This window comes from Malurus melanocephalus, unplaced genomic scaffold (genome assembly GCF_030028575.1).
Source record: "Malurus melanocephalus ecotype Western Australia unplaced genomic scaffold, MMel_1.1 scaffold_9, whole genome shotgun sequence".
Classification (NCBI taxonomy): domain Eukaryota; kingdom Metazoa; phylum Chordata; class Aves; order Passeriformes; family Maluridae; genus Malurus; species Malurus melanocephalus.
Window position 1 is genome coordinate 4,616,222 of NW_026623241.1, and position 18,744 is coordinate 4,634,965.

Below are 18,744 nucleotides of genomic sequence, written 5' to 3' on the forward strand. Positions count from 1 at the left end.
CCAGGGAGAAAAGGAATAGTGAGTACAACAGGTCTGGCCAAAGACAGCCCTGGTGATTTCCAGCAGCATGAGGACTCTAACTGGCCAGATAGTGGATACCTGGTTAAATAACCTTTAAACACAACCATTATGTACTTCTGAAAACAGTCCCTGTTGTTAGGCACATTTTTAATGTAACAGAGACTAAACCTGGGTTACCTAGAGTGATTTTGGGAAACCACTGCAGGAAACACAGATCCAACCTCCCAGAACTTCCACATAATCCTGCTGTCAAACAACTCTGCTGAATAGGTCTCTAAATTGTTCCCGTGGGTCTCCCTGGGGCCAGCAGGCAGGCAGGCAGCTGCCAGCCAGAGCTGCTATCCCACAGCAGCCTCAGAGTGAAGCTGAGGGGGTCCAGCCAGAGGCCAAGAGCCAGTGCCTGAGCAGCAACAATGCCCCCCATGCCAAAACCCACCACAGCCTGCTGAGAACAAGGCTCCCCATCCCAGCTTAGCTGTGGGAGCACATTGGGCCTCTCTCCCTTGTGTTTCCACACCCCATGCTGCCCCTGGAGCACGGGCTGGCCCCTGAGCCGCTGTGGATATTCACAACTCCTTTCCTGCAAAGGCTTAATCCAAGAGGCAGATATATGATAATAAGAGCTTGCCAGTTTGGCACACAGTATTGTAACAGATCCAGTTACCAGCAATTAGACACTCCACCCCGATTAATTTGTGCTAGAAATCCTATGACAGTTTTAAACAGAGAGCGTGATTATGTGTTCAAACTATTTACCAAAGGTTGGGGTGATTTCTCTGTCATTTAAAATGTTGTATATTAAGGCTGGACATTTTATTCAGAGATATTTACTGTACTTTAAATGCGACTTATTCAGAGAAGCACTTTCATTGAACAAGAGTTTAAACTCAATCATACAATGGGACCTCTGTGATTAGTCATGGACCCCGCTGCCAATTCATGCTGAATTTTCAAGCTACACATTCTTGCAAGTCTCTGCTTTATGGCCTTTTCTAATATTGTTGGTTGCTTCTACAATTACACAACATCTCCTGCTGTATTTCCATATGCCCTTCTCTCATGCCACATTTCACATTATTTCAGATACTCTCTTAGTGCAGGGCTGGGGACACCACAACCTCTGGGACCCCACGGATACAGGGCTGTGCCCAGCAGCCTTGCTCCTCTGTTTGTTGCACAGATGAGGAACAGACCAAGATTTCAAGGGTATTCCTCACAATTGTTTAAAAAGCATTCCTTGCTAACACTCCACTCATGTTCCCCCACCTTCCCCGCCTCTGTGCTGTATYTTCAGTTGGCAGTTCATCTGTAAATTGTTTTGCAGGGTCTGGTTTGGTGGTTATACCATTTAGCAGATCCAACTGGTCAGTGAAAATCAGTTACACTGCTACTGCAAGGTACACACAGACACAGAGAGGGCAGGTGTTGAGATTTTTGCTTGTGCAATTAGTATTCTCYCTATTGCCATCTCCTTTGCTGCCTTACCCAATATGATGTCTTTCAGAGCATGAATTCTGACCTGACATCATCTCCACTGGGGTATGAACCAGTCTCATACTTTGCACAGACCACTAAAAGCACTACCAGAAGCTGCCAGATGACGCAGCCCATGCTCCATCCAGTTGAGTTTCAAGTCTCTGGCAACAGATTGCATCAAATCCATCATAGCAACTCAGGCACTCTTTTGCAGCAATGTAAAAATATTTGCTAGATTTCTAGGCTTCCTGGTTAGCTGCTGTTTTGCACACTCCATATGAGTATTTGTACTATTTGGGATGACCACAGCAGCTCTCCTGTGAGGGTGCTGGTTTCATTCATAAGGCCACACTGCAAGAAAAAACGAACATCAGGAGTAYCACGTTTTTCAGGAGACTTGCTGCTTAGCTTTATATGCAGGGAGGCATCCCATCCTGCAGGACACAAGTTACTTATTGGGAACACAGACTGTACTATTCTATATGGCCCTTAATTTCTTTAAGAAGAGGATAAGCAAACATCTGCCAGGGAGGGTTGAGCTGTTAAGCTCACAAGGGTCATTCCTCAGTTTCCCACGGGTTGGTTATGATGCTGCCAGCACCTCTCCACATTCACCTGTGCTCAGGTTAACAGGACTGATTCTCAGCCTGGCTAGTGASCATTTCTCACCTATCCTCCTATTTCTTCATCCAAACTGTAAATGTCCGCCCTTTCCCACAAGCCTTTGCAAATTCCAGTGTTCTTTTTTTCCTCTGTTGTCTCTTAAGCCACAAACTTCTTCCTTTCTTGCAGTAGATTCCCTGCTGCTTTTGAGTTTTCTCTCAGACTTCTTGTCCAGCTCCTGCCTTTACTTGCTTTATTGACTTCACCTCACCATCACCAACCTAAGACTAGCACTAAAAATTGCAATATATTCCTTGAACTAGGTAGAAATAGTTTTCAAGCCACAGCCTACAGAAGACCAGCATTTTCCTTAGTGTTTTCCCATCTTCAGCACCCTTATTTCAGTAGCAAAATCATACTCACCCGTCTTATAACTACTTTGTGCTAAGAGCAACACCCTACGGCCCTCAGCAAAGTGGCCTACGTGTGAAATTAGCTTTTCTTGGAGCAGAAGGCTGGGCTGGGCGACCTCTGCAGATGCCTTCTCAGCTGAATTATTCAATCACTTAGGCTACAACCTCCTGGGAGAAAAGACTGTCTTAAACAGGATTCCGTTCTTTTTAGAGAGAACATATGTGAGCACCAAGTACTTGCAGCAATGAGCAGTGCTTATTGCATGAATACACTGAGAATGTGTTCCAAGTGCTCTCCCTTTCATACAGTGATTAGTTACTTTCAGCAGAAGGAAWATTGAATATATGCTCCTCAAGAGTCATCTTTGGGCTTTTATGTGCTTTTATAAAATGGTTGTTGTCCTTACCCTATGACAGAAACCCAAAAYATTCTGGAGCCTTAGTCCATTCCACGAAAAGCTACGTGCAAATTTAAGAGACAGTAATATAATTATTTTGCTCTGGTGCACAGGGGAGCAGCAGCAAACTGACAGCACAAATGTATTTGCTTGCAGTACCAAGACTRCGGGTGGGGTTAGAAATCGCTTCACCAAATGGCTTTTGAAGCTGTCGTCGACAGTCTTTCATTAGGGCTTTTTAGACACCGCAAAGCTAAATTAGTCACACCTTTATTTGAACTGACTTTCCTCACCCACCTCTGCAAAATCATCCCATGTGCTCAGATTCTCAGCTCCCTCATAACCTGCTCGGCGTAGGGGGTGAGGGTATTCATACAGAAAAGAAGCAAAGATGCACTTCTCGGTAATGGCCTCCCCCAGCAACTCACTCRCAGTGACAAGGCAAAGCTGCAAAATACAGGCATGCAAACTTTAAAAGCCTGATTTCATTTTGTTGCTCTATTCCCACACCTTACTGGAAGCTGGCAGCAAAAAGTCTCAGTTTGCAGATTTTGCAGACAGACGTTTGGGAAGGACTCACATTGGCAAAAAGAAGAAAGCGATGGAGCGAAACAGCCACTGGAATCAAGAAACTGAGAGAATGCAGGATGAAGCAAATGGAAGAGTACAGAAAGCCTGCCACGTGAAAATAAGAAAAAGAGAGGGATGAGTTATTAGGGGATGATGGAAAATTTAAGACAAAGATGGAAGATTATAACAGAGGAAACAGAAGTGGGAGAAAGCAGTCTTGGGACATATAGGGGCAAACACAGCTGTAAAAGGGTGGGGAAAAAAACAAAACCACATTTACACCAATTTCTCTTACTAACAACAGGGATTAAAGATTTGCATAGGGAATATGTCTGAATCAGTTTAAAATGCTGCATGAGAAACACCAGAAACCAAAATATTAAGTTAGCAACGTGTCCTATTTTCAGCCCCAGAACTTAAGCAACTCCAGCAGTTCTCAGGCAATTGCTTTATGAAGTGATTCATGGGAGTCAGGCACAGGGGAGTCCTGGTTTCTCCTGGAGACTGTGGTTTAAACCTGGAGTTGCCAAAAACAGCAGACAGAAAGGGTCCTGTTTGGGYTCTAAACTCCTGTCTCCAGTTGTCCCTTTTCATTTGTTGTTGCCACTTTCTTCCTTATGCACTTTTCCCTACAAAGAACACCAGTTACTGAGCCTCAGTAATTCCTAACAYCAATTGAGCATATAGCCACCCTAGAAATATATTTAATTCCTTCCCAYAACTTGTGCTAGCCCACCTAAAAGGTGTAAAATCTTACTCTTTTGTAGAAACTACCAAAAGTGCACATAGAGAGTGAATWAATCTGTTTCCCCAAACCTACAGGAAAGGACCATGAGGTCCTTGACCAGGGATGTGAAAGGTGATCAAAGGTTTGATTCCTCAGCCCTGCTTTACCGCTCTCTTGAAGGTCACCTTCTTACTTCTAATGACAATGAAATGGAAGAGTAAAGGTAAATAAAATTAATTGTGAACAATTACTTAGAAGTGGAATCAAATATTTTCTAGCTATCTCCTTTTGGGTGCCCAAATGAACACTGTCTGGGTTCAGTTGTTACAGTTTGTTTTCAGAGTAAAGAGGAAACAATCACTGGGATGTGCTCTGGAGCTAAACAGAGCWCTTTTATGCTTATTTTGCTACTGGATCAGTACAGCCACTGAAAATATCTGCTGCCCCTGTGCAGCAGGGAGTTATTTGAAGCTAACAGCTCCATTTATGTGTCAAAGTCCCATTGTTTAAACAAGACAAAAGCCAAAGTAGGTAGAGTTCGTATCTTTGCTCCACTTGACCCATGAGGAAGCATCAAAGTTTCTTGCCTTTTTTCCCCTCCTCTTCCCAACAAATAAGGATAGAATAGGACAAACAAGGAGCTATTGTTCAGACCTGATCAAAAGCAGAAGAGGCACATCTCTGYTCAAAGGAAGTCTGTATGCTTCAGATGGTGTGAACTGTCTCAAASACTCATGTAACTCTCTCCCCTCCATGCAGCCAAGGCCACCCTTGCTGAGCATTTGCTCAGCCACTGCCAACCTCACCCTAAACACCACCACTAAGGTCAACATGCTCCTATCCCCAGTGCTTCAATGCTCMAAGTAAGGACATCAGAAGCTGGAGATTGAAGATTTTTGTTTTCTTTTTTGAAAGCAGAGCAAGTTGCCAGCCGAGGCAGTCAATGCCTATCCTGCAATCTCAGTCTTCAGGCTGGAAAGGCATGGAAATKAATTACATGGCAAGGAACAACCACTGGCTTGAAACAAATTTCTAAGTGCAAGCAGTTGATGCTAGTGGTGCCGATCCCACACCTTGCAGTGACTACCTTCACATGTCCTTTGCCTCAGTGTCTCTTTCTTTGAGAGCTGCACAGATATTTGCTCAGCTGCCAGCTTTGACAGCATACGAGATTTCCAGAATGCATCTTTCAACCAGGAGAACACGACAGAGCTTTTAATATCAGCTTGCAAGTAATAAAAAAGTAACGTATTTTTGGCTATTTAGATAGTGACGTGGCTAAAACAAACTCCTTTGTTTCCAGCAGCTGTTAACAATACCTGAAGGGAGCTGTTCCCAAGGCAGTTATCTCTGGCACTGGCGGCAGTAGGATGTAAACAGCATGTATCAAGTTAATGGAAAACATTGCGCAGCCAAATCTGAAAGGAACTCTGTTTAGCTGGGCCTCTCTCACAGGGATTACGTTCTCACACGCAGCAGCGGGCAGGCAGCCGGGGCTCCGGGCAGCGCTGCCGGAGCAGAGCAGCMGAGCTGGAGGCACCGAGCCCAGGAGGATGAGCAATGCCAGCCCCAGGCTGGGAGCTCAGGGTCAGTGCCCAGGGAACACCTCCAGCATGGAGCCAGCTCAGGAGTGGCCAGGCTGGAGCCAGCATGTGCTGTCTGCATCTGTCCACAGACGGACCCTAAGATTAGAAAGATGGGTTATTGTGAATGCCACAGTCCGGGCTTGTACACTGTGGGAGGTGTGATGGGAAGCCTTTCTGTCTTTCTTGATAATTTAATGAGCTGTTGTAATGAGGGATGCACCGAGCCCCTCATTTGTATGCAGTTCCCACATGAGATGTGAATATTAAATTCCTCCAAGTATGAATCAGCACCTCTTACTCCCACAGCTTCCCTCTATCTCTCCATCTTCACCAGTTCCATAGCTCCAGATTCCCCTCACGGTCCCCTGGGCTCCCTCACTTCACCACCACCGAAGGAGATTGATGCACCTTGGTCACAGTCAGAAGATCAGCCATTTGATAGGATAAAGCTGGAGAAAAGGTCTCGGTTCTTTCTTGAAAGCCAACTGCAACCAGGCGAGTGCCGCGGCCTGCAAGCCTTTGGGAAAATGGTATTGACATGGGAAATTGAACCTACAGGGCATGGCTATCTCTGACACCTGGTAATTTAAATAATGAATTGGTAATTATAAACCCTTTTGACATAAAAATGAAGTTTGAAAAAACATAAACTTTTGAGACACACCTTTTGATGGTAAAGGGCTTTCCCACGTAGATTCCACCAGCAGCCATCACTCAGCACTGGCAGACAGCAGGTGCTTGCCACTCCAAACGGGGAGAGACACTCACCAAACTAGAAAAGTCAGGGGCTAAACAAGTTTGCAAAAAGCAGCAATTCCAGTCCAGAAATCATTTCCATAGCATAGAGGAAGAAGTGCTCCCTGAGGACAAGGAGGCTGGCTGGATTTTGCTTTTTTTCCTGCTGAATAGATGTTCTTTCGTATGCAATAAAGAAGGAAAAATTATGGGAGAATGGGACAAAATGGAAAAATTCACGATTGCCGTGCAAAAGTCACCACCTGCTCCTGCAAAACAGGCCGTTCTGTATTTCCACAGTCCTGGGAGTTGCAGACCAGAATTTCTCAATAAAGTGTGCTAAGCTCAAAGGCACGAAGATAGCGACAGATCCAGACTTGTTAGTGCCATGAACATTTGTCTTGGCCACAGCATACACTGTGTACACAAAGTGCTCCATCTACCATCTAATGCCTTCCATATTATACCCAAACCTGTGCACAAACTCCCACCCCAGAAATGGTCAGAAACTGAAGCTGAATTGCATATCTTAGTATAAAACCAAACCTAAGATTTTAAACACCACCATTTCTGCTGTAAAGTCCTTCCCAGAGTCATCCACCTAGATTCAGTTGCTTCAGATCTCCAGGACCAAAGCCAAGWGTGCAACAGGAAGGAGAAAGTACAGACTTCATACCCAGTAAATGGGAACTTTATTAAACTACCAAGTTACTCCGAAATGTATAAATGTTCCATTAAATACAGTCAGTTTTCTTTTACACAGATTTATAGAAATTTATTTACATGTTCCAAACACATTTAAATTATTTTTCAAGCTTGCTACCAATAAAATTTGTTGGTTTCTTTAAAAAAAAGGAAAAAAWTAATCATCTGCTCTTGCAGATGTGCATACATCAACACAGATACAAGTAAGAAGGGAGATGCTTTTGTATCTAACCCACAAGGGAGGCAGTATCCCAAAAGCTTATGGCATTTCAAGCAAAATATTTGCCCTTGCAAAAAGTGGGCTCTATAAATTCTCCCCGTGGGACAGACTCAAACAAGAGGCCCTATGCAATACTTCATGATGTTTGGGTAGGATGTCTGCATCAAGATTTGCTGGTATGAGGGAGGAGCTAAAGGCCCCTTGCCAGATTCAAACCTCAAAGTTAGCTGTCCCCAATACCAGCCSGTGAGAAGTGTGTGAGCTCATTCTCACTGAATTACGCTCTCCCAGCACTGAGGGATAGAGCAGACAAACAGATCTATCACTAGTATGTCAATGCCACTTGTCTGAAGAGATTCTCCTTTTATTTTTTTTTAAATGAGGCTTCATTCGTAAGTGAATAAAAGGCAACTGTTTAAATAAAATACTTGGGAAAACAGCAGTTTCCCCACCTAAATACATTTCTCTTGGGAAGATGCACAGCATGCTGAATGAGTTTTCCCTCATTCTCTCTATCTTAGTCTGACAGAAGTTAAAATTTGTATCTGCAGGAAAAAGGAGGTGTTTTTACTTTGCAAAAAGCTTATCAAATGCTAGTTTAATTCCTTTAGAGTCTTTAAACATTAAAAACCACATTGAAGCAACCAAAGAACTCTACAAAACATTGTCATGCATAAGCTGTGTGTTTCATGCTAAATATTCTTGTTGACAAGGAGAGGGAGTGGAGGAGGAGAGGAGGAGGAGGAGGCAGGGAAACTCATGGCTCAAYCAGAGCCATTGCAACATTCAAGTAGTTTGGTAGTATACAAACCAGTGGAAACATGGAATGGTAAGAAAGTGCTCGGCACTACATTGCAGCCTTCAAGAGCTGAACTGCAAACATCCTGATATGYATCATAAATATATGGCACTTCTGTATGACCAAAAGCTGGCAAGTTTGCTTGGGATCAAAACAAGTCAGGAGTAGTCGTCATGCCAATGGCCCTTCCAACAGGAACAGCCTCCAGCTGTGCGATCCAACGCAGCACCAGCCATATCTACTTGTGCATGCAAGACAATGCTGCCACATTCTTGGAGAACAAGCCTCCTGCCCAGCAGAAAGCCTTCCCCAGCACACATACACATTCATAAAACATGCTATAAATTCTTCAGGGAGGTTAAAGACAGCCACAAACAGCAAACATCTTGTTTTACAGTTTTTTGGCCAGCAGCTCCCAGTCTGTCCAATTGCCAGCAATGGACTTTGCAACAGGCAAAAAGAGATCCTAAATACAAGGAACTGAAAGCAATGGAAAGCACAATCACCTAAGTTCATTTCAGTACTGTTCCACAGGATTCATTTTGACATCAAATAAGAAACCAACAAGCACAAAGGCTTGAGTCCTAGAAAGAATGTTATGTACACAAAAAAACTGGCCTTTATCCATGTTTTCTGTCACAAAGTGTTTCACCTTGTTAAAAATTCTTAAAACTTTTTGGCTTTTGGTAACTTTTTTTTATAACAAATGCAAAGATTTGCTGTTCTGCTCACATTCCATCACAGTAGCTTTAAATACATTCAAATTCATAAAAAAGGATTTAGACCAGAACACAACTACTTGCCCTTTTCCAACAGTGTGCCACACTTCAATGAGCACATGATGCCAAGTATTGGCAAGGTTACTGTTTTAAGGAATTTCACTACACAGACATCCAGTGCTTGGACAAGCGTTCACATTCCAAGGTTAAAAAACTCCTCTCCCTTATTTCAACAATGGCTTCAGTATTTTACCAATTGTGGTTCGGTTTGCATCTTTCAGTTTCAGAGATGCCTTTTCCACTGTTCCCTGTTCCTTTGGTGCAGGTTCCACTTTTGCACTGACACCTTCTCCCGGCACGACGCTTCTTCCAGCCACTCTGGCACTGCTCGCTCTCTTTAAGGTACTCACACTGTTCTCCTTTGGATTTGGATCATCAGAGGTCACTGCTGGCTTCACTTTAGGCAGCCTCTGGGACACAGACCTTGTGATGGGTGGAGGTCTGGATGAGCTGGATAGATCCACTTTTGCACGCTTTGAAGAAGAGGCCACTGTATTCCTYGCAAAGTTTGGGACAGCAGGTGGTGCTTTGGGAATACTGACGGTGGCAACCTTGGTGTCATCTGCAGGGGTCTGGGGTTTTACACTGGAGCGACACATCTTTGTTTCATCTGTCTTTGATTTGACATTATTCCTAACAGGTTTAGAGATTGGCTTCTTGAGAGCTACTCTGTCCCTCTCAAAATGAGCACTGCTTGAGGTGACAGTGTTCCTCCGTAACTTTGGCTCTTCTACTGACATGCTGTGCCTGTAGGGACTTCTTGGCTGTGTGTCCATTGTGCCTCGGACAGAGCTGCGGTGAGACAGCCGACTTTCCACTGTACTGGTTTCACGGAGGGCTGGCTTGGCTTCTGGCTTTTTCACACTACTTGGTGCCCTGTTTGACCGAGAAATAGGCACCACTTTCCTCATACTTTCATTCTCAGAGGCATTCAAAGTTCTGACAGGTCTGGAAGGAGCTGTGTGGCCAGGGCGAGTGCCACTGGATTTTAYGGAGCTTGGAGATCGATCTTTTAGAGAGTTTGCCTTTGGTGCTGCTGGATCTTTATTTTTTATGGGTTTTTCTTTAGGAAGGGCGTGCTTGCTATCGACATCATCCTTATCATTTGTAGAAGTGTGAAGAGACAGGTCCTTGTCAGAGGTGGAATTCAGGTTTGAGAAGAAAGATCTAGCCTTGTGCTGAGCATCATTTCCAGAGGAGCATGCTTTGCCAGCCTCACTTCTAATTTCATTGCCTGCTGATTTAAAATCATTTCCCTCTTCAGAGTCCAAGGTCAAAGAACAATCAGTCGTGGTATCTGACATGTAACACCCTGGCCCGTCTTCCCTACTTGCTGACACACTTGTATCCATAGACATAGGGCTGCTGCTGCTGGCCTCCAAAGCTTCATTCTTGCAACCCACTGCCTTGGCTTGATGGTCATGGGCCTCTCTGGAACCTCTGCAAGCTGGAGGCAGCTCATCATCGGCAATGCTSACGGAGTGAAAGCTTAGATCATCTAGAGTCTCCAGGTCTGTCCCACCAGCATCCTCYAAATACATTAAAGGTGCATCCTCTGCAGGCTTTGCTCCTTGAATATCAAACTTACGTAACCCTTTAACAAGCTCATGCTCCTCAATTGCAAGGGCCAGGGCGTTTATATCTGTGGACTCCTCGCAGGACACGTTGGAATTGTGCAAGTTGTAGTCGGTGCTCCTCTGAGAGTAATGGGAGCCAGGAGCAGCTGAGCCACTGAGGTGACGGGGCTGAGCTGGAGGCACCTGCACTGGGCCACCACTTTTCACTTCCATTTCAGACTGTTGGTGTAAGTGCAAGGTATTTAAGTTGAGATCTCTTGTTTCTTTGGATTCAGTCCAGGCTACGTTTGGTCTTGCTTGTCGGATGTTTGCACGGGGAAGGCTGTTAAACTTGTTTGGATCCTCGTCTTTTGAGATTTCCAGGAAACTCTGCAACTCCCTATCTGCAGTAATGCCCAAAGAAAGTCGAGAGCGTCTGGAATTTGTGTTTCTGTACAAAGGGCTTTGAGGCCTCTGCTGCAAAAAGGGAAGAAATTCTCCAAGTCCGTTTTTAGTCAACATCTCTACATCATTTTCACTGCTGCTCCGCCCAAAGCTCCCAAGCTCTCCAGCTGCCCAGGATCGACGCTTCTCCTCCAGCTCCTTTTGCCTTTGCAGACTATGAATTTCCTGGATCTCTCGTTCCCTATTTTCCTGAAGGAGGCAAATCACAAATACATGTCTCAGAGGATAATGTCCTATGCATAAGAACAAGACACAGTCCTTTTCCTCTCCCTTTATTTCTTCCCCTTGAAGTTTGCTCCTACTGCTGTCACCCACTCCCAACCTCTAACACATAAGCACACATGAAATCACCATGGTAACCACAGCCTGCAACCATTAACCCATGGAAAGCAGCTCCCAGCATAATTAGTAATGACRACACATCCGTCTGGTCAGCATATGCAAAAAAAATGCACCAGACTGTGCAAAGACCAACAGTGTGACCCATCAAACCCAAGCAGATGTCATGTCTTGGAATCACAGAAAAAGCTGAGTTGGAAGGGACCCACAGGGATCATYGAATTCAACCCCTGGCCCTGGACAGGATCCATCCCCAACAGTCACCCCAGGTGTGTGAGAGCATTGTTCAAACACTTCTTGAACTCTGTCAGGCTTGGTGCTGAGACCACTTCCATAGGGATCTGTTCCAGTGCCCAACCTCTCTGGTTGAGTCAAAGATTTCCTGATGGAAGGTGGAGAGCATCAAGTCCTCACTAAGTTTAAAGGTGGCAGTTTTATCAGGTGAGTGAACCTCTACCTAATCATTACATTCATATTTTAACACAAACTTGTCTGACCGGCACACAGCCAACGTGGTCCTTCCAACCTGCAATTGCAATTGTCCCTCATCAAGTGCAATTTCTGCACAGTGCTACTTTCCTCTAATATTACAGATTGAAAATTTTGCGAAAAGGCATCGCTTAATTGCATATGAAAGCAAACAGAAAAGTTAATACAATGCCTCACAATACTTAAACATCAACTGACACCAYTCAAGGACTATCAATGTTGCACTCCAATTTTGGATCTCATAATCACTGTTGGTTTCAAAAACTGGCCACTGTTGTTTGGCCATTGCTCAGGATAGGATGGGGATTTTGGCAGCTAAACTGAGGGATTTTGGTTCAGGAAGCCATAGCAGAGGTAGCTTGAATTTGAAAGACAACACAGTAACACCTTTTTACTAAAATAATTAGCAGTGATTTACTGTGAATATCAGCATTTTAACTGGTACCTCAAGGCTTCAGATTTAATCTAGCTGTCCCTTTGTTTGAACTTTCAGGGCTACTTCCTGTAATGAAGAACCTGGTTTGCTGCAGCTAGTACAGCTGTAGCAAAAGAAAGAAAAGGGAAGCTAGTCTTGACACAGGATTCAAAAATTACRTTATTTTCCAGCACGCTGTTAAATCTGTTCTCATCAATGACACACTGTTTAGAAAAATCACACCTCTATTTGTCTACAGCTCTGTGTAGTTTGATCTTCYCGTTGTTGTGACAACAGAAGAGCTGCACAGCTAGAAAAAGTCACCTGAAAGCTTTCAGTAAACACAAGCCTAATGCTTTGTGATGAATGGATTAATCTACCCCTCTTAAAGTGGATTTGAGACTACACTGGGCTCTGAAAGATAAGATGCATTAGAGACCTAAGAAACCTGAACATCTAAGAAAGGAAAAAGAAAAACCTTGCATTTCAGGAAAAATGTTTGGCAGGGAGTTTTTTTTTGACAGATATGGAATTACAGAATGAATTCTTGCCAAATGCTAAAGCTCAACTTTAAATATCCYGTTGTGAAGATAAATGGTTAAAAATAGTTGCAGATATTATTACCATATTCCATATTAGAAAAAGAACATTTTAACCTCACCCAGAATATCCTTTAGGAGATTTTATTCAAATGAAAAATTATTTTAAGCACAGAGTTAGACAGTCAAAAAATTGCAAAAAAATGTTTAAACATTTGAAATATGTGCACATGGCCATTGTGGTACAAGCCATCCTTTTAGACTATTGATGTGCTGTCAACAAATCACTTTCTTTTGTCAGAACTGCCATCTTCATTCTAAATTGTCCTGCTAATTTTGTAGGAACAACGGTCAATCCATAGTCAGCATTTAAGCAATTTACAAAATTTGCAAGCAAGAGTCTAGTTTGTAATTTTTTAGTGTGTAGCTGCTTACTACAGAGGGAGGACCTCAAAAGTCATAGATATTCAACAACCACTTGTATTAGGTTACCATGAACAAAATCCTCAATCCCAAATATTTGAACATATATGCATGAAGTCRCCTCTTGCTAAACAGGCTGCAACAGCTATCACCATTTGATTTTATATATTTGTGCAATGTTCACCTGTGTGCAACTACATGCTGTCTCAGCTGGTAAAGGTTAGGCAAGCTCATGGTACAACAGGCACATTAGCTGAACATGCTGTCAGCTCACTATGAATCAAGATTGTCCTCTTCTTTCTGAGCTACAGCTTTAATCCAGTACTGCCAAATGCAGATTGTATAAGGGCACAGATCCAACTAATTTGTGCTATTTATAAAGACCCTAGAAATATCTGTAACAATAGACAAACTTTGCTGCACCAAAACTGTAATCAATGTCAATACTGCTCCTCCATCTTAGCACATTTCCTGAATTATTCAAGACCAATTCAGGGTACTTGGCGAATCAATGCTCACATTGGGTATCTTGCTGCCGTGGGCCTGTTTCACTTCTTAAGTTTTCACCCGCAAAAATAATTTCAGAGGACAAAGTAGAATCCACAGCCCTTACTTTACTTGGCAAAGTGTCTCTTGTCACGTAAAGGAAGGCAGTGGAGAACCTGAGCCTGTGTGGATTCAGGCTGGTACATCCATGGAATGGCGTGCCACACCTCAAGGCCTTTCCAACAACCCAGCACTACCAGTCCAAGGTCTGAACAGCGAGCAACAGTCAGGAAGTCTGTGCAATCTGTCTCACAGCTCAGCTTGGCAGTCACCAACCTCCTCACCAATAGAGGAGGAAGGGGCCTGCTTACGAGYAAGCCAAAGAACAACCCTGATGGATCATCTCAGTGATCTCACCCGCCTGAAACAGAAYATGCAGAGCAGCAGGGCTGCTCACTGAGCTGGGCACAAGGACCATTTCCCACTTGGCTTCAGGCAAGAAATGCCCACAGGAGTTCAGTTTTCTGTACCCATTCGAGCAAATAGATCAAATGCTACAAGATATAAAATGCCCCTTAAGAAGARCAACTTAATTCATGTGAGCCAATATCCATTTCAAAAGTGTGAGAATCTCATTCAACGCTCTTACCTTAACAGCCGTGTTAAATCTTATGCAGAAGTCCCTAAATATTTGGAAACATTCATCCAACTTCATAGTTTCTTTGTCTTCACAGAAAAAATCAATGAGAGCATTTCCCTCCTTTTGCAAGTCTCGTTTCTGGTGTTCAAGCTCCTTTAGATGCCTTATAGCAAACTGTAGCAAAAACCATACACAMATAAACCAGACAGGAAAATTATTGTCAGAACAGGTCATGTATATATTAGGAACTTATGAAATTCATATTCCAACCTAGAAGTTGCTACAGAGCCCAGGAAACTAACATTTTGAAGGAGAACTATTAACAAAAGGAAACATGCCATTTCAGCTAACTGAGTAAAGAAGGTCAGCAAAGATGGATCAATCAAAATGTACRTTCTAGTGAGTAGGACAAAAAGCATGAAAAAGTTCAAAAGCCCTTGAACAAACTTAGAACTTTAATTTTTAGATGAGCAAAATCAAAGACTGCACTCTAACACTGACAGACTACCTGGGAGCTTCTTAAAAGTTCCTCATTCCTTATTTTCCCATTTCCCCTTCCACCTTCAACTAARCATAAAGGATTAATTCCTCCTCCCCACTTTTCAAAAAACACACATGAACTGATCCATGGATACACATCATAAAAATCAATTTCTTCCTAGGGTGACTCTAGATCACAACAAAAAAAGTTGTCATGCTTGAAAGATAAGGAACTGCTGGAAATAGGTATATTTTAAGACATCCAGAAAATGTTTCCATAAAGTAACACTTTGAATCATAAATGTGGAGCTATACAGACAGGATGGGAGTAGATTAGRTAGAAGATTCAGGAAGTGAGAACAAGGCTGTGATTAGACTTGGAGCAGCAGTACTGCTTAAAACATTTTGATCAGGTGTCCCTGTCTCCTCTATCTGCATCACCAATGATTCACTTCTATTCTTGCACAAACTCACATCTGAGGCCACTTGTAGCTCAAAGTAAACTGAGGAGAAAAGTCAATTTTTCAGTCAAATCTGTTCTCTAACTCATGGTCACCTAAATATATTTGATAATGTAGCACTGGGGTGGGAAAATGCAGGTGGAGGCACTGGTGACCACTTAATGCAACCCTGCTTTCAGGAAGTTACTTGGAAAATTATACCAGTTGGATAGGAACAAATACGACTTGCCAGTCTTAAGAAGAAAAAGGAAAAAAGGGGAAAAAAAAAGGCCCACAATAAAGCCCGGACTAAGGATAAACTGGACAACTGATAAGAGCACACATCAAAAATTAGTTCCTCCCAYGTATTTCAGAAATTTATTCACAAGGGTGAAATAATCAAAGCAGATATTTATATCAGCTTGGTTATCACCTGCAATTTAGAAATGAAAACCGGAAGTGTTTATGTAAGGTATGCATTTGTAAAATTTTTTTCCCAACATTTCTTTTGGAATGTRGCCTAAACAAAGTTGGAGTGTTACATAAAACCAGCTATTAAATTTTTTAAAATCCCAAACATGTTAAAACATAACATTAAAGAGTCTGGGTGCAATGGATAAAAGCCAACAATTCAGAGTGAATGAGGACAGGTATTTCAATCTTAACCTGCCCCTTTTTTCATCAGCTTTTCATCTCCTGAAAAACTGCAGGGACTATTAACTACATTTGCAAGTTGAAAATCAGGGTGGGTTAACTTCCAGATCAACACCTGCCTTCTTACTTTTAAGAATTACCTATAGTGTGAAACAGAAAAAAAATATTTAATTGAAGTATAATGTGTATCTCTCCAGGCATCACCCCATTCTCAGAAAATACCAAGAACTCTGTTTCCAAGGTAAGTGCTATACATCCAGGCCTGTAAAGTCACTGCAGTACTTACATTTAAAAAAAAAGGAGAATCCACACAGAAATAATGTTATGGCTCTGAGTAAGACACGCTGTGCGAAGGGTAAATTAGTAGAGAAAACAGTCCTTTAACCTTCCAGCTTCTAACAATATCTCTTCAGTCACCCAGCAGTCAAGATTCATACACACAGCACAGCTTCAGCTATAACTGATGTGCTCCAGTATAACATAACATGCAGACAATATATTTTGGGTAGCTGCAAAGTACAAGACCAGAGACCACTCCAAATTGTCTTATATTTTAACTACAGATCCTCATCAGTAATTTCGCACGCATTAAACACGCTTGCCTAACAAGCCCTAGGCAATGTACACTCAGTATCCCTCCCTGTAAAAACACAGTCCTTCCAACTCTCTCGCTTGACAAACAGCATGAGGCTGGAACACCTTTGTACCACTGACAGGGCAGGCATATTAAAACAATGCTTCTGTTTATTAACGTGTCCACACAAATTACATTCAGCTGAGGAATGCTGCTGTATTCAGGYGACAGTAACACGTTAACACGGAGATCCTACAAACCTGGAGAAAGCTTTCCATCTGGTGAAAGAGTTTTGGGTCTCGTCGGATGCTGTCTTTAACAGATTTTGTCTTGACAGACAGCGAGTGGAGCTCTGCTTCTACAATATCAATGGATAACCTAAAAATAGCATATACAGATAATGTTTATCGAAGGAGAAGGAGTGGCCCACAGGTTAGGCACAACATGCTAAAAAGTGGATGCTTTACATGAGGTGCAAACTGGCTATCAAACAAGACCTGCCTGTTCAGGAAATCTTTCCAGAGCAGACACTGAAAGTTAGGAGAGAGATAAGCACRTTTCTTCTTATTTGCAACCTGAAAAGATTCCCATGGGGTGTGGTTTCATGATTAACTCCAGCCAGTCCTACCCACCCTACCCACCTAACCTTAGAAAGGTCAATGCTTCCCTGCCTCTGACCAGGCGTTCCTTTTCCCTCCTGGTGTCTGTGCTAGCACTCAGCTAGCAGCTGGCCAGCCATATCTGTGAACTGAAAATTAACCTAGGAAAAGGAAAAGGCCAGTTTGCTTCCAGATGGATCCTTTGCTTGGTCCAACTGATTACATGACTGAATGCAGGAGCTACCACAAAAAGGGGGCCACAGGAGACTGTCAGCCAGGGCTACTGATTTTGGCAGTAGAATTTGGCATCACAAAATTGCACTCTTCTAAGTAGTCACAAGCAATGCAATCTACACAGCACTGCAACTTACACAGCCTCAACCCAGCAACTGTAATATTTCATCCTTCTACTATATACCAGCAGCAGAGCTACTCCTGTGAAAAGGGAACTCAGAAAATGAAGATCACAGGAAAGAGCTTGAATCTGGTGTAATCTAAACATTCTCCTGCGAGACCCACATTCCATATAACAGGAGTACCCACCTAAACCTCTCAGACACTTCAAGGGTAAATCCTTCTAAACCAATGGCATTTCCTTCACMAGAGAACTAAGTTTTGCCTAGGAATTGAAGCACTACAGTTTCCCAAATGATAAGAATTAACAATTGTACACGTGCTCCTAACTAAGGTTGTTCCACCAGCAGCATGACTTTCAAACAGTAAAGGTGAAGAATTTGYAGCAGACTGATCGAAATGCACATGGCAGCAGATGGTGACACATGCAAAAGTTTGTCAGTACACACAAGAATACAATGTGTGCTGGTTTTTCTCTGCTTCCTTCATCTGCAAAGTTTAGTTCCCTGTTCTGGGAAAACAGGAGTGGTTTTGCAACTAAGAAAAGAGTCGAAAATACAGGCTACATTTTTCTGCCTGTGAAGGAGGAAGMGGATGGCCTACAAGTAAAGAAGGCAAGACAACAAAAAATAAAGAACATAATGGTAGTTGTTTTAACATGCTCCAATTGGGAAGATTTATGAGCAACTTGTACATGACAGTTATTTCTAAAGACCTTCCTTATGCCCAGTGGTGAGGCACACACTTCATTTTGTTTCATTTTCCTGTACAGAGTGCACTCCCTGAATAGACTTCAGCAAGAGTTACAACAGAAGACTTGCAGCGCTAACAAATGTGATCAAAGAACGAAGTGGTTAGAAAATAAATATGACCAAATTTGGGATTCTGCCTGTTCCTCTCCTGTTTGCCAGGGGGCTTGGATGCTGAGGAAAGCTACATTCCCCAGCAGGCCACAYGGCAAACTGCCAAAAAGGTGTGTGGGTTGGATGGCAGAGAGCCACACAGGTGGTCCCTCAAAAATTTTCTGATTAACTCCATGGCCACTCCTTTCCTCAGAAGATTTCAGTCGTTCACAGACATTACTTAACCCTCCATCAGATCTAAGAAAATGGATCAATTTTGCAGCTGGGGAAAGAATGTAAATAGATCGCCCTAAGCTCAAGAGTAAGGAAGTAGCAAAACTGGGAACAGAACTTCAGCASTGCTAGTTTCCAGGTTTCAGATTTAGATCACACTGTCCCACACTGAGGTATGAATCA

General features: G+C 42.9%; 1 protein-coding gene across 4 annotated transcripts in view; it reads right to left on the reverse strand.

Annotated features, from left to right (window-relative positions):
* Positions 1-6,966: 6,966 nt before the first annotated feature.
* FHDC1 (FH2 domain containing 1) overlaps positions 6,967-18,744 on the reverse strand; it is a 38,186-nt gene continuing 26,408 nt past the window's right edge. For 3 of the 4 annotated variants that reach the window (XM_057376205.1, XM_057376201.1, XM_057376215.1), the window contains 3 exons: positions 16,793-16,910; positions 14,394-14,558; positions 6,967-11,242 (listed from right to left, as the gene is read on the reverse strand). In XM_057376205.1, coding sequence (XP_057232188.1) covers positions 9,197-11,242; positions 14,394-14,558; positions 16,793-16,910 — 2,329 coding nt within the window. In that variant the 3' untranslated portion in view covers positions 6,967-9,196. The remainder of the gene's footprint in view (positions 11,243-14,393; positions 14,559-16,792; positions 16,911-18,744) is intronic. The other variant, XM_057376224.1, reaches the window with a different exon arrangement.